Source organism: Nicotiana attenuata, chromosome 10 (genome assembly GCF_001879085.1).
Source record: "Nicotiana attenuata strain UT chromosome 10, NIATTr2, whole genome shotgun sequence".
Lineage (NCBI taxonomy): Eukaryota > Viridiplantae > Streptophyta > Magnoliopsida > Solanales > Solanaceae > Nicotiana > Nicotiana attenuata.
The window spans coordinates 117011-129725 of NC_031998.1; the positions used below are offsets into that span (position 1 = coordinate 117011).

Genomic DNA, 12715 nt, shown 5'->3' on the forward strand with positions numbered 1-12715 from the left:
GAAAAAAAAGCCTTCAATGTCAGTTAAATGGTTTCTCACTTGAAGGCAGAATTGTCCTGATGAATAGCAGCGCGTTAACTAACGTACCCTATTGTACCGTGGTTCCTTAAGCCTTATATCTGGAAGGGATCTCAGATCTCAGTAATGGGGAAAAAGTGTTGTAAGAATTCCCACCAACATACCATCCCTGATCTATTGCCTTTCAGGCTTTCATTGATTCTTTGACAATAAGCTTTTTGGCCTATGTCACTGTCTATTACTCCTCATTGTTTCATGTGAAATGCTTTATAAGGTAAAACACGTTCTAAATCGTTCTTCTGGGACATTAATGATAAATGTTATGGGCATGTAGTAGTATTGTCGAGTCATTACTTGATGTGGAAGTGACAAGAGAGTAACGGAAGGTATCAGCAGTATGTAATTATCCATGGGACCAATTTGAGTTTAAAGTCAAGTGGAGATTAACTTACAAGTAATAGCACATTGCGCCACAAGCTGTTTTCATTGTTTTACTACAGAACATTTTCAACACCAAGTTACCAACATTTGAAATAGGAAAGCATTGATATGGAAAAAGGTCAGTGAGTCTACCAAACAGATCCTACAACCTTTAACCTGATGCATAACCCATAACTATCTTAATAACTAGGACAACCACAAGATATCATGTGCTCTAACACCTCAGCAAAGCAATACAAGTACCAAGCACAAGAACTATAAAAATCATCGATCAATGAACAACTTTGACATATCTTTGGTGTTGTCCACATAGACAGACGAGAAGTGAACAAGACCATTTCTCTCAGTTCTGGTTCTGATCCTCAATATGCCAATAGGCAGTAACTCCTAAAATGAACTGAGAAGCCATTGGTCAACAAATATTATATCATTCATAGGAAGGTGGATTATTTGGCATCCTAACAGTCATATAAGTGGACAAAGTTTGGCCAGTCAGGAGTGATGTAAAAGCATGACGCAAACAACAGAACACAGAAAAAGGCATACACCAAGCAGTCATTTATCGTCAACTAAACAATCTACATTCACAACTATACTAAATTTCTCAATGGAAAACAACACATTTTAACAATTTCATATCCAACTACACAAAATTTTAGATGGACGAAAGAATAGAAAAAGGACCAACAAGGAGGAAACCATGATAAACCACTGTATCATGAAAATGAGGTTTACATAGTAATTTCATCGAAAGAACTTACAATATCCAAAAATGAAACAACTGTTCCATGATATCAGTGCTACTACAATAACCCAAAATATTGTTTAATAAAAGTGAAAAAGTAAAAGAACAGTAAATGATATATCATCCCAGCAAACCTAACTATCACTTCAGTGAACTCACAGTGTTAGGCTGCAAACCGTATAAAATGACAGGAGGAGACCTTCCACGAGATTTCAACTTCACAGCTCAAACTCCTCATCCCGAAGAGCCAACTCTGCAGCCTCTTCTTCCTCGTCATCAAGAACAAAGTACTCATTCTTCTCCACTGGCCTAAACATGTAAAACATCACCATGTAGAACGCCAGACTGGCTATCTCCTCGGCAGCATTTGCCACCCATTGGTACTTATAAGCCGCAATCGTCCTCAACGCAAACACAACAATTCTCGTGAAGTACAAGTATCCTATCACCACAATGTAAAACTGCCTAAACAAAGTCAATTTCGCCAAATTCTTAGCAGCCTTTCCATCAGTTTTCGATGTCTCCCTCAACGACCTAATCGACCAAACAATAGGGAAGATAATAGCACAACAACAAACAATATCAACAATCAAAAACACCTGATTCCAAGTAACCCAATCCCTAATAAACGGACCCGTTTCCCCAATCACAATCGAAGCCACATTGGCCAAAACCTGAAGAGGGATCACAATCATCAACACCTTCTTCTCCCTCTCTTGCAAAAACGGCTTCAAAAACGACCACCCAGTACCAATCAAAACGATCACTGTGAACAACAGAACAACACGAATCGATTGAAAAATGTAAAACAACACATCCCAACCATGTGCAGTTCCAGTAACCTTAACATAATGCTTATCCTCCGCCGCGAAAACCAAGTTCAAAGCCTTCATTACAACTAAAGCAGCCATAAGCATATGAATCCGATGCACAGATTTCTTATTATTGAAACACACATACAACCATAACCCTAAAAATCCAAAATAAACAAACGAAAATAGAAAGTACAACGTGGGAAGCTGAGTTAGCCCAGCTGAAAGATAATCTTTCACTTGATTATCAAGGTTATACAGTTCTGTACGGACGTCCATGGACACTTTTGATTCAGGAGCACAATTGGCAAAAAAGAGGGAATATTCATTGGGGGAAGTAACGGGGTAAGATCGGTTGAATGAGGAATTTGGTGGAGGCGAGAGATCGCGGAAAGTGAAGAGGTTATTGATGAATTTGGATTCGAGAACGCAGAAATTAGGGTTTTGTTGGAGCTCAAGGAGGACTTGAATTAGGGATTCTTCTGATAAGAGGAAGAATCCGAGACGCGACGGGTCGGGCGTAGCTAAGGTGGAGATAACGGAGACAGAGGAGACTGAGATTGCGGCTTGACCCGTATGTGTGAATCCGAAACGCTCGAAGAGGATCATAGCACGTGGATCGGAGGAGATTTTGAGGTTTTTTATCTCGCCGGTGGTAAATGAAACAAGACAAAGGAGGAGAAGCGGGAGGAGAAGGGGTAATTTCGTCATTTTGAAGTGGTAACGCCGGCGAGGGGTGGATTAATGGGTGATCTGTGGAGGAGGAAAACGGCAACGCCGGCGAGGATAGGAGGAAGAGAGATGTGAGGGGATTTTGGCAGTAGTAAGGGGAGAACGAAAAGAAATGAATAGAGTAAGATTTACAGGAAGAAATAAGGAAATGACGGAATTAACCTTTCAGGCCTTAGATCTGGATCTAGTTTGAAGGAAAGTAAACAATAGTCTTAATTCTGAAGTTACCAACCAATGTATTAAAAGGAGATTAAATATTTTGGCATTTTATAAAAAAGGAAATTTAAGTTATTATCCTAATAAGGTCAAACCACATTGTACATATGAGATATTTGAAAAACTACAAAGGCATGCCAGCTACAGATGAGAGTTAAAATTAAATTATTTTTAAATATAAAAAGGTGTTATTTTTCGGTGGAAACTAAAAAAAAAAAAGAATATCATATAAATGAGAATAAGAAAGAGTCATGAAATGTAAGCTAACAATTTACATCACAGGTGAATCTGTATACCTTGAGATTTGAAACAACTAATAATATGTTACTAAATTTTGATTATTCTCAGCAGGAAATGGTAAGTTTAAAATTGGATTTAGTTCTATCCTTTTTAGTTTGCACTTAATTTAACACATGTTAGAAACATTAGATATTGTTGGTAACATAAACCTGTATCAACTTGCTGTATTTCACCTTCTAGAATTATGTCCAGTTGTCCATAGTTAAGTGCAAGTTGTATTGTAGTTTCACATCTCGAGATTTTTTTCAAAGTCCAAATGAGACCCAAGCGTATTTTAAAGAAAACTTGTTAACAATATGAAACCATATTGAGATTATATTAATGTATAAGTTAATCCCATTCTTTTGCATGTTCATCTCTTTATTTTTTAATATTCAAACTGAATTAGTTGAGCTTATAGGCCACGTAAACACATTCTCCTGGCCCAGGGCGCGGACACATGTTCAACGAAGCGATGTCACGCAACATTATTTTATCAGAAAATTTTACTAAAGATATGTATTAATACCGTGAGGAAATGAATAAGAAAAAAAAATGACCCCACTTGACACAAAATGTCTCCTGGCACATTGGTTATGAGTCTAATTTTTCTCTAATAGCTTGTTTGGATAGTTGATACATGTTGTATCGTATTGTTAGCTTAAATATAATATTTCTTTTGATTGTTTCATTAAATTTTATTGTATCGTTTCTTTAAATTCGTCGTTACATAACGACGAAAAGTGTCACTTTATGAAACAGTCGATTTGGTGTGGTCATGTCGTTACCTTATTTTTTCTCTCGTCTTGTGCCCTTCCTTATTATTAAATAATTTTATTTTATCTTTTACCCTATCTTTTTATATAATAATTTTATCTCGTACCTTACTTTTTCTTTGTAATATAATATTACAAGTTTATTCTTCATATTGTTGGTGCATGACATCATGAGACGACGGCAAACAATACAATCTATCCATATATTATATACATCAAAACAATACAATACAATACTATATGATGCATTATGAAACAATACATAATAACCATCCAAACAAGATCTATGAAATCAGAGGTTCGAACCTCAACTAGCATATATTTTTTGCAAATATTTGAGAGAGCCCCAGTGGTTAAAATTTGTAATCAAGTAAAATTGAATTCAAGATCTTTTCTAGCTTAAGATTCAACAGAATCAATATAAGGCTTTCTCCTGTCTAGAAATATGATAATTAACGTAATTTATTCCCCCTAAGAATTTGTAACAAAAACGATAAATATACGAGCCACCAATCGTCTAGACTCTAGAGTGGGTTTTCTAAAGGTAATTTCTCATGCCGATACATTATTTGATAAAAAAGTGTTTAATTTCAACTAAATAAGAAAAAGAATAGTATTAAATTTGTATACGGTCAAAATCGGGCTTCCCTAATTTTGTGTGACTAATCGAAACCAGGGTGGCAGACCAGGGCTCGGCCTCGCGTTGTATCGGATCATGGCACGGAGATGGATTGCTAAGCTCATGAATCATTGACCGATCAAGATCGAGACCAGCCATGATTGAGACCAAGGCGGGGTAGAGATCGAAGGAAGTCTGCTAAGTCGAATAACAGAAAGCCGAGATATCCGTGACTTGGCAGGGATCGTGGCGGAAATCTCGGCACGTATCAAGTCAAGACCGGACATTTAGCCAATCATGAGATTTTCTTCTGTATTTAGAATTGTACCATAAGTAGAATTCCTCTACTATATAAAGGGGGTTCTAATCATTTTGTAAGGACCATATTCACGTCACAAAAGCAATATACTCTCTTATTCTTAAGCTCTTAATATTCTTGCTACTGTGTTCATACTTTCCGGCGAAATATACACTTAATTCGAGGGCAGTCTAGCTCAAGGATTAAAGCTATACATTTTGTTTGGTTTACTCCATTTATATTTGCTGTTAATTCTATTATCAATTTATATTTTCTCTCAATTTGTGCTAAGTGAATCACGTGTCTTTAAAATCACAGTATAAATTCAATTGTTATGCGTTTTTAGGGTAAACAATTTGGCGCCCACCGCGAGGCTAAGGATAATAGTGATTTTCTAATACAAATTTTTGTAATACACACTATTTTACGCTTGTTCTTTGAAGTGTCTTTGATTACAGGATTAAAAGATGTCAAACTCTTAGTCAGCCCCTCAACACATTGACAATGATCTCAGCCACCACAGCGAGAATGAGAACATTGCACCAGAAAACGTTGTACCCCCTACTGGCCTCGATGGAGTTCCGGCTGCAGACCCAATCGACGTCAGTTCACATGTAGCCATCAATGGAAATGTTGTCGTCGATCCCAAAAGCAGCACTTGTGGGTATACCTGGTCAGCTACTCAGAATGCGCATGGCGGTGAAGATGGCGGGATTAGCCTGCGGGTAATCTTCAAAATTTTACAGGCCCAGCAGGCAGCAATAGCTCACCTCCAAAATCAGAACCACACACCGAGCAGGGTCGAACTCGAGCCATCCCAAGAAGTTGTGCACAGGGTCAAATCGACTTCGAGAAAATCGAATGAAAAGGAATCGGATATCAATCCCGCTATCCTAAAAATGCTCGAAGAGTTGACGAAGCGAATAGAGACAGGGGAAAAGAAGATCGAGGAAAATGATAAGAAGGTGGAAACCTATAACTCCAGGGTCGACCAAATCCCGGGGGCACCACCGATATTGAAAGGACTAGATTCTAATAAGTTTGTACAAAAACCTTTCCCCCCAAGTGCGGCTCCGAAACCAATCCCCAAGAAGTTCCGTATACCCGAGATTCCTAAGTATAACGGGACAACTGATCCAAATGAACACGTCACCTCGTACACGTGTGCCATCAAAGGAAATGACTTGGAATATGACGAAATTGAATCCGTATTGCTGAAGAAATTCGGGGAGACTCTATCGAAGGGTGCCATGATATGGTATCATAACTTACCGCCTAATTCTATTGATTCGTTTGTTATGCTTGCAGATTCTCCTGTAAAGGCGCACGCCGAAGCCATTAAGGTTGCAACAAAAAATTCGGACCTTTTCAAGGTAAGGCAGAAAGATAATGAGATGCTCAGGAAATTCGTATCTCGGTTCCAAATGGAGAAAATGGATTTGCCTCCGGTCACCGATGACTGGGCTGTTCAAGCTTTCACTCAAGGTATCAACACTCGGAGTTCCACAGCTTCACAGCAGTTGAAGCAAAATTTAATCGAGTATCCAGCTGTCACTTGGGCCGATGTACCTAATCGATATCAATCTAAGATCAGGGTCGAGGATGATCAACTAAGGACTCCTTCCGGGTCCGTTTATCCTAACAAGCCCTTGGATAGATCAAGAGGGATATCGACCGAGAGCCAAGGTCGAATAGAGATCGATATCAATCATACAACGGGGATCGTACAGGCAGCGGGTCTGGACGAAACTTTGCACAGAATGAGAGGAGAGACGATCGAGGTCAAAGTTCACGGGGACTCATGAGTAAGGATGGTTTCAACAAGGATGCCGGGCCCAAAGAAGCTCCACAATTGTCATAATATAACTTCAATGTAGATGCATCAGCCATCGTATCAGCCATCAGACGTATCAAGGATACTAGATGGCGTCGACCTCTATGACCGATCCGGCCCATAGAAATCCCAACCAAATATGCAAGTATCATGGCACCCATGGTCATACAACAGAAGATTGCAGGCATCTAAGGGAGGAAGTAGCCCGATTATTCAACGAGGGGCATCTTCGAGAATTCTTAAGCGATCGAGCCAAGAATCACTTCAAAAATAGAGATTCCAGTATACAGAACGAGCAGGAAGAGCCGCAACACGTGATTTACATGATCGTTGGAGGGGTCGATATTCCTCAAGGACAAGTATTTAAACGCACCAAGGTGTCGATCACAAGGGAGAAGCAAACTCGGGACTATTTACCGGAAGGGACCTTGTCTTTCAATGACCAGGATGCAGAAGGGATCGAACAACCCCAGTACGATGCATTGGTAATATATGTCCTTATGAATAAAATTCAAGTTAAACGCGTTTTTAATGATCCAGGTAGCTCGGCCAATATTATTCGATCGAGGGTCGTAGAATAGCTCGGCCTACAAGATCAAATTATACCCGCAGCCCGAGTACTTAACGGCTTCAACATGGCAAGCGAAACCACCAAAGGTGAGATTATTTTGCCAGTGAACGTGGTCGGGACCATCCAAGAAACAAAGTTCCAAGTGATCGAGGGTGACATGAGATACAATGTCTTGCTCGTAAGGCCTTAGATCCATAACATGAGGGCAGTACCCTCGACCCTTCACCAAGTTCTGAAGTTCCCGACATCGGAGGCAGTCAAAATAGTGTACGGGGAGCAACCCTCCACCAAGGAGATCTTTGCAATAGATGAAGTGATATCGGTATCGGCACTTTCATCAGCAAAAGGATCAAATTTGAAGGGAAAACATAAGGCCAAATAGCAACCACAGTCACCGGCCTCGACCCAATTGGAGAAGTAGGGGACCGACGAAGACGAAGACTATTCGATCCCTCAATCCGTCATAATTCCCGATGACTCCGACACCACCAAGTCCACGGTCGAAGAGCTGGAACAAGTCACACTGACCGAACATCAGCCCGAACGAAAGGTATACCTGGGCACGGGGCTAACTCCCGAGTTCAGGAAAAAACTTATTCAATTTCTTAAAGCTAATATGGATTGTTTTGCCTAGTCCCATCTCGATATGACAGGAATCCCACCAGAGATCACTACTCATAAACTAAGCTTGAACCCGAAGTTTCGCCCGGTAAAACAAAAAAGGAGGCCTCAATCCGAGGTAAAACACACTTTCATCAAAGATGAGGTAACCAAACTTTGTCAAAATAGGATCCATCCGGGAAGTAAAATATCCCGAATGGTTAGCGAATGTAGTAGTAGTCCCTAAAAAGGGAAAGAAACTTAGGATGTGTATAGACTACAAAGACCTAAATAAAGCATGCCCGAAGGATTCTTTTCCTTGGCCTAACATCGATCGCATGATCGATGCCACGGCCGGCCACGAGATCTTCAATTTTCTCGACACCTATTCCGGGTACAACCAAATACAAATAAACCCGTAAGACCAGGAAAAGACTTCGTTCATCACTAAGTATGGTACCTAATGTTATAATGTGATGCCGTTTGGACTAAAAAATGCTGGTGCAACCTATAAACGCCTAGTAAACCGAATGTTTGAAGATCAAATAGGGAAATCTATGGAATTTTATATTGATGACATGCTAGTTAAGTCCCTGCAAGTAGAGGACCATTTGAAGCATTTGCAGGAAACTTTCAATATACTGAAGAAATACAACATGAAGCTCAATACGGAGAAGTGTGCATTTAGGGTCGGGTCCGGCAAGTTTCTCAGATTCATGGTATCGAATCGGGGAATCGAGATCAATACCATTAAGATCAAAGCAATCGAAGATATCCCGATAGTGGATAATGCGAAGGTTGTAGAAAGGCTAACCGGGCACATTGCAGCCGTGGGTCGATTCATATCGAGATCATCGGATAGGAGTCATCGATTCTTCTCATTGCTGAAAAAGAAGAAGAACTTTACATGGACCCCCGAATGTCAACAAACTTTGGAGGAACTTAAGCGATACTTGTCAAGCCCGCCGCTGCTTCACACGCCGAGGGCAGACGAACTGCTTTACTTATATCTGGCAATATCGGAGATAGCGGTAAGTGGAGTCCTAGTCCGAGAAGAACAATGTACGCAATTCCTTATCTATTATGTTAGTCGGACCCTTGGTGAGGCCGAAACTAGGTATCCTCATTTAGAAAAGTTAGCGCTCGCTTTGATAAGCGCCTCTAGGAAATTGAAACCATATTTTTAATGTCATCCCATATGTGTTGTAACAACTTATCCCTTTTGAAATATTTTGCATAAACCCGAGCTTTCAGGGCGATTGGCCAAATGTGCCGTGGAACTCAGCGGCTATGATATTGAGTATCGGCCCCGAACAGCCATCAAGTCTCAAACCTTGGCAGACTTTGTGGCTGACTTCACGATGGCCCTAGTGCCCGAGGCTGAAAGGGAATTATTAGTCAAGTCGGGTACATCTTCGGGGATCTGGACCCTCTTTACAGACGGTGCTTCAAACGTAAATGTGTCCGGACTCGACATCGTGCTAAGACCACCCACAGGTATCGTGATTAGACAATCTATTAGAACTATAAAATTGACTAACAACGAGGCCGAATATGATTGCATGATTGCAGGTCTCGAACTAGGAAAAGGCTTAGGAGCGTAGGTGATCGAAGCCAAATGCGACTCCCTCCTCATTGTGAATCAGGTTAACAGAACTTTTGAAGTTCGAGAGGAACGAATGCAAAGGTACTTGGACAGCTTCAAGTAACTCTACACCGGTTCAAAGAATGGACTTTGCAACATTTACCTCGAGATCAAAATAGCGAAGCCGATGCCCTCGCAAACCTAGGCTTGTCTGTCGAAGACAACGAACTCAATTCGGGGGCTGTTGTACAACTTATGAGGTTAGTGGTCGCAGAAGGCCATGCCGAGATAAATTCTACAAGCTTGACTTGGGATTGGAGAAACAAGTACATAGAGTATTTGAAGAACGAAATACTTCCTTCAGATCCAAAGGAATCGGGCGCCCTGCGTACGAAGGCATCCCGATTTAGCTTGTCCGAAGATGGAACCTTACTCAGAAGAATATTCGACGGTCCGCTAGCGATATTTCTGGGACCGGGTGATACCGAGTATGTTTTGAGGGAAGTCCATGAAGGCATATGTGGGAACCACTCAGGCCCAATCATTAGTTCGAAAGGTAATTTGAGCCGGCTATTACTTGATTGATATGTAAAAAGATGTGAAAGAGTTTGTGCAAAAATGTGATAAATGTCAAAGGCATGCTCCGATGATTTAACAACCCGGGGAGCTGCTGCATTCGATTTTGTCCCCATGGCTGTTCATGAAGTGGGGCATGGACATCGTCGGTCCTCTTCCATCGTCACTAGGTAAGGCTTAATTTGTCTTATTCATGACTGACTATTTCTCTAAGCGGGTTGAAGCACAGGCCTACCAGATGGTCAGGGAAAAAGAAGCCATCGACTTCATTTGGGACCATATCGTATGTCGATTCGGGATACCATCCGAAATTGCATATGACAACGGAAAACAGTTTGTCGGCAGCAAGGTGACCAAATTTCTCGAAGGCCTCAAGATCAAAAGGATTTTATCAACACCTTATCACCCTAGTGGAAATCGGCAAGCCGAATCAACCAACAAAACCATAATACAAAACCTCAAGAACAAGTTGATTGTCGCCAAAGGAAAATGGAGAGAAGTCCTGCCCGAAGTCCTTTGGGCGTATCGCACAACTTCGAAGTCAAGTACCGGGTCTACCCCGTTCTTTTTGGTTTACGGTATCGAAGCTTTAATACCTGTCAAAGTTGGGGAGCCAAGCATCAGATTCCGATATGCGACGAAGGAATCAAATGACGAGGCCATGAACACGAGCCTGGAACTATTGGATAAACTACGTGAAGCTGCCTTTGTTTGATTGGCCGCCTAGGAACAACGAATTAATAGGTATTACAATTGAAGGGCCAAACTTCGATAATTTAATGTTGGGCCACAGCTACAACACAAAAATTTAGATGAGGAAAGAAGATGAGAAGTAAAATGGCAAAGATAGATATTCAAGGCAAAGAAATACTTACGATTCATGTTCCATTTTTCAGGAAACGACATGTCCTCGCTAGGGATCAGGTCCGAGGTCTTTATTCGGGCAAATCGGCCCATCCAACGGTCTCGTATATGCTCAAGAACGGGGTTTTGGTGGCTCGGCGATAAAGCTTGATCAAACCTCCACAATAAAGCCGGGGGCTTTAGAGACGCATAAGGTGATCGAGGGTAAAGTATCGAAGTTTGGCCTTTCAATTATAATACCTCTCGATTTGTTGTTTCTGGGCGGCCAATCGAACAAAGACAGCTTCGTTCATCCAATAGTTCTAGGCTCGTGTTTATGGCCTCGTCATTTGATTCTTTCGTCGCATATCAAAATCTGATGCTTGGATCCCCAACTTCGATAGGTTCTTTGGTGTCGTAAACCAAAGAGAACGGGGTAGCCCCTATACTTGACTTCGAAGTTGTACGATATGCCCAAAGGACTACGGGCAGGACTTCTCTCCATTTTTCTTTGGCGTCGGTCAAACTCTTCTTGAGGTTTTGTATTATGGTTTCGTTGGTTGATTCGGTTTGTGCATTTCCACAAGGGTGATAAGGTGTTGATAAGATCCTTTTGATCTTGAGGCCTTCGAGAAATTTGGTCACGTTGCTGCCACAAACTGCTTTCCGTTGTCACATGCAATTTCAGATGGTATCCCGAATCGACAAATGATATGGTCCCAAATAAAGTCGATGACTTCTTTTTCCCTGACCTTCTGGTAAGCCTATGCTTCAACCCACTTAGAGAAATAGTCAGTCATGAATAAGACAAATTGGGCCTTACCTGGTGACGATGGAAGAGGGCCGACGATGTCCATCCCCCACTTCATGAACCGCCATGGGGACAAAACCAAATGCAGCAGCTCCCCGGGTTGATGAATCATCGGAGCATGCCTTTGACATTTATCACATTTTTGCACAAACTCCTTCGCATTTTTTTCCATATCAATCCAGTAATAGCCGGCTTGAATTACCTTTCAAACCAGCGATTTAGCGCCTGAGTGGTTCTGTTACGCCCTAAAACATTACGTCGATGTTATGCTCCGCAGTATTATATTACGACGATGTTACACTCTGTAGTATTGTACGTTGAATTTGTCGTAAGATAATTGACATCAGTTCAAGGACAAGATTCTTTGGACATTATAAGTATTATGCTATTTCAAACAAGTGATAAGTAAATTCGTCAAGGTGAGAGGGTAAGCGAATCGAAGAAAATGAGTTTAGTCGAAGTTTGACAATTTGGGATAAAATACGGGCCGAGCTATAATACCCGATATTTATGGACTAGTACCATACAAGGTACCACATGACCATGATAGTAAGGTGTATAAAGTGTGTTAAAAGTAAGTAGTATTTTAAGTAATTTGAGGTAATTCTTAATTATATGAATATTTGGTTAATTATGGATTTTTGGTGGAAGATTAACAATGCTAAGATAGAATCTTGGATAATTACTAGGGGACAACAATCCACGTGGGATTATGAAGATATGACACCGAATTGCCAACTAATTTTATACTTAAGGAGGAGGTGGCACCATTTAAGGATATATACACCTTATCTCATTCTTGTTGAAATATGCTATTAAAAAAATCTCTTTTTGCATAAAAATGGAAACTTATTGCTTCAGCAAGTAAAGCCATACAAGAGTGTGGTCAAATTCACCAAAATGAAGATGTTCTATATCTACCAAGTAACGATCTCCAACAAGGAATTCGTGCGAAATTA

The 12715-nt window shown here is 40.8% G+C and overlaps 1 protein-coding gene across 1 annotated transcript; it reads right to left on the reverse strand.

Moving 5' to 3' along the window:
* On the reverse strand, positions 1134 to 2959 carry LOC109232868 (protein GPR107-like). The gene has a single exon (XM_019398551.1). It carries the CDS (start codon positions 2725 to 2727, stop codon positions 1423 to 1425), a length of 1305 nt encoding a protein of 434 aa, XP_019254096.1. The 5' UTR covers positions 2728 to 2959; the 3' UTR covers positions 1134 to 1422.

Bases quoted from the DNA above. Each gene is read 5' to 3' on its own strand.
- LOC109232868 (XM_019398551.1), bottom strand. From the start codon at position 2,727: ATGACGAAATTACCCCTTCTCCTCCCGCTTCTCCTCCTTTGTCTTGTT.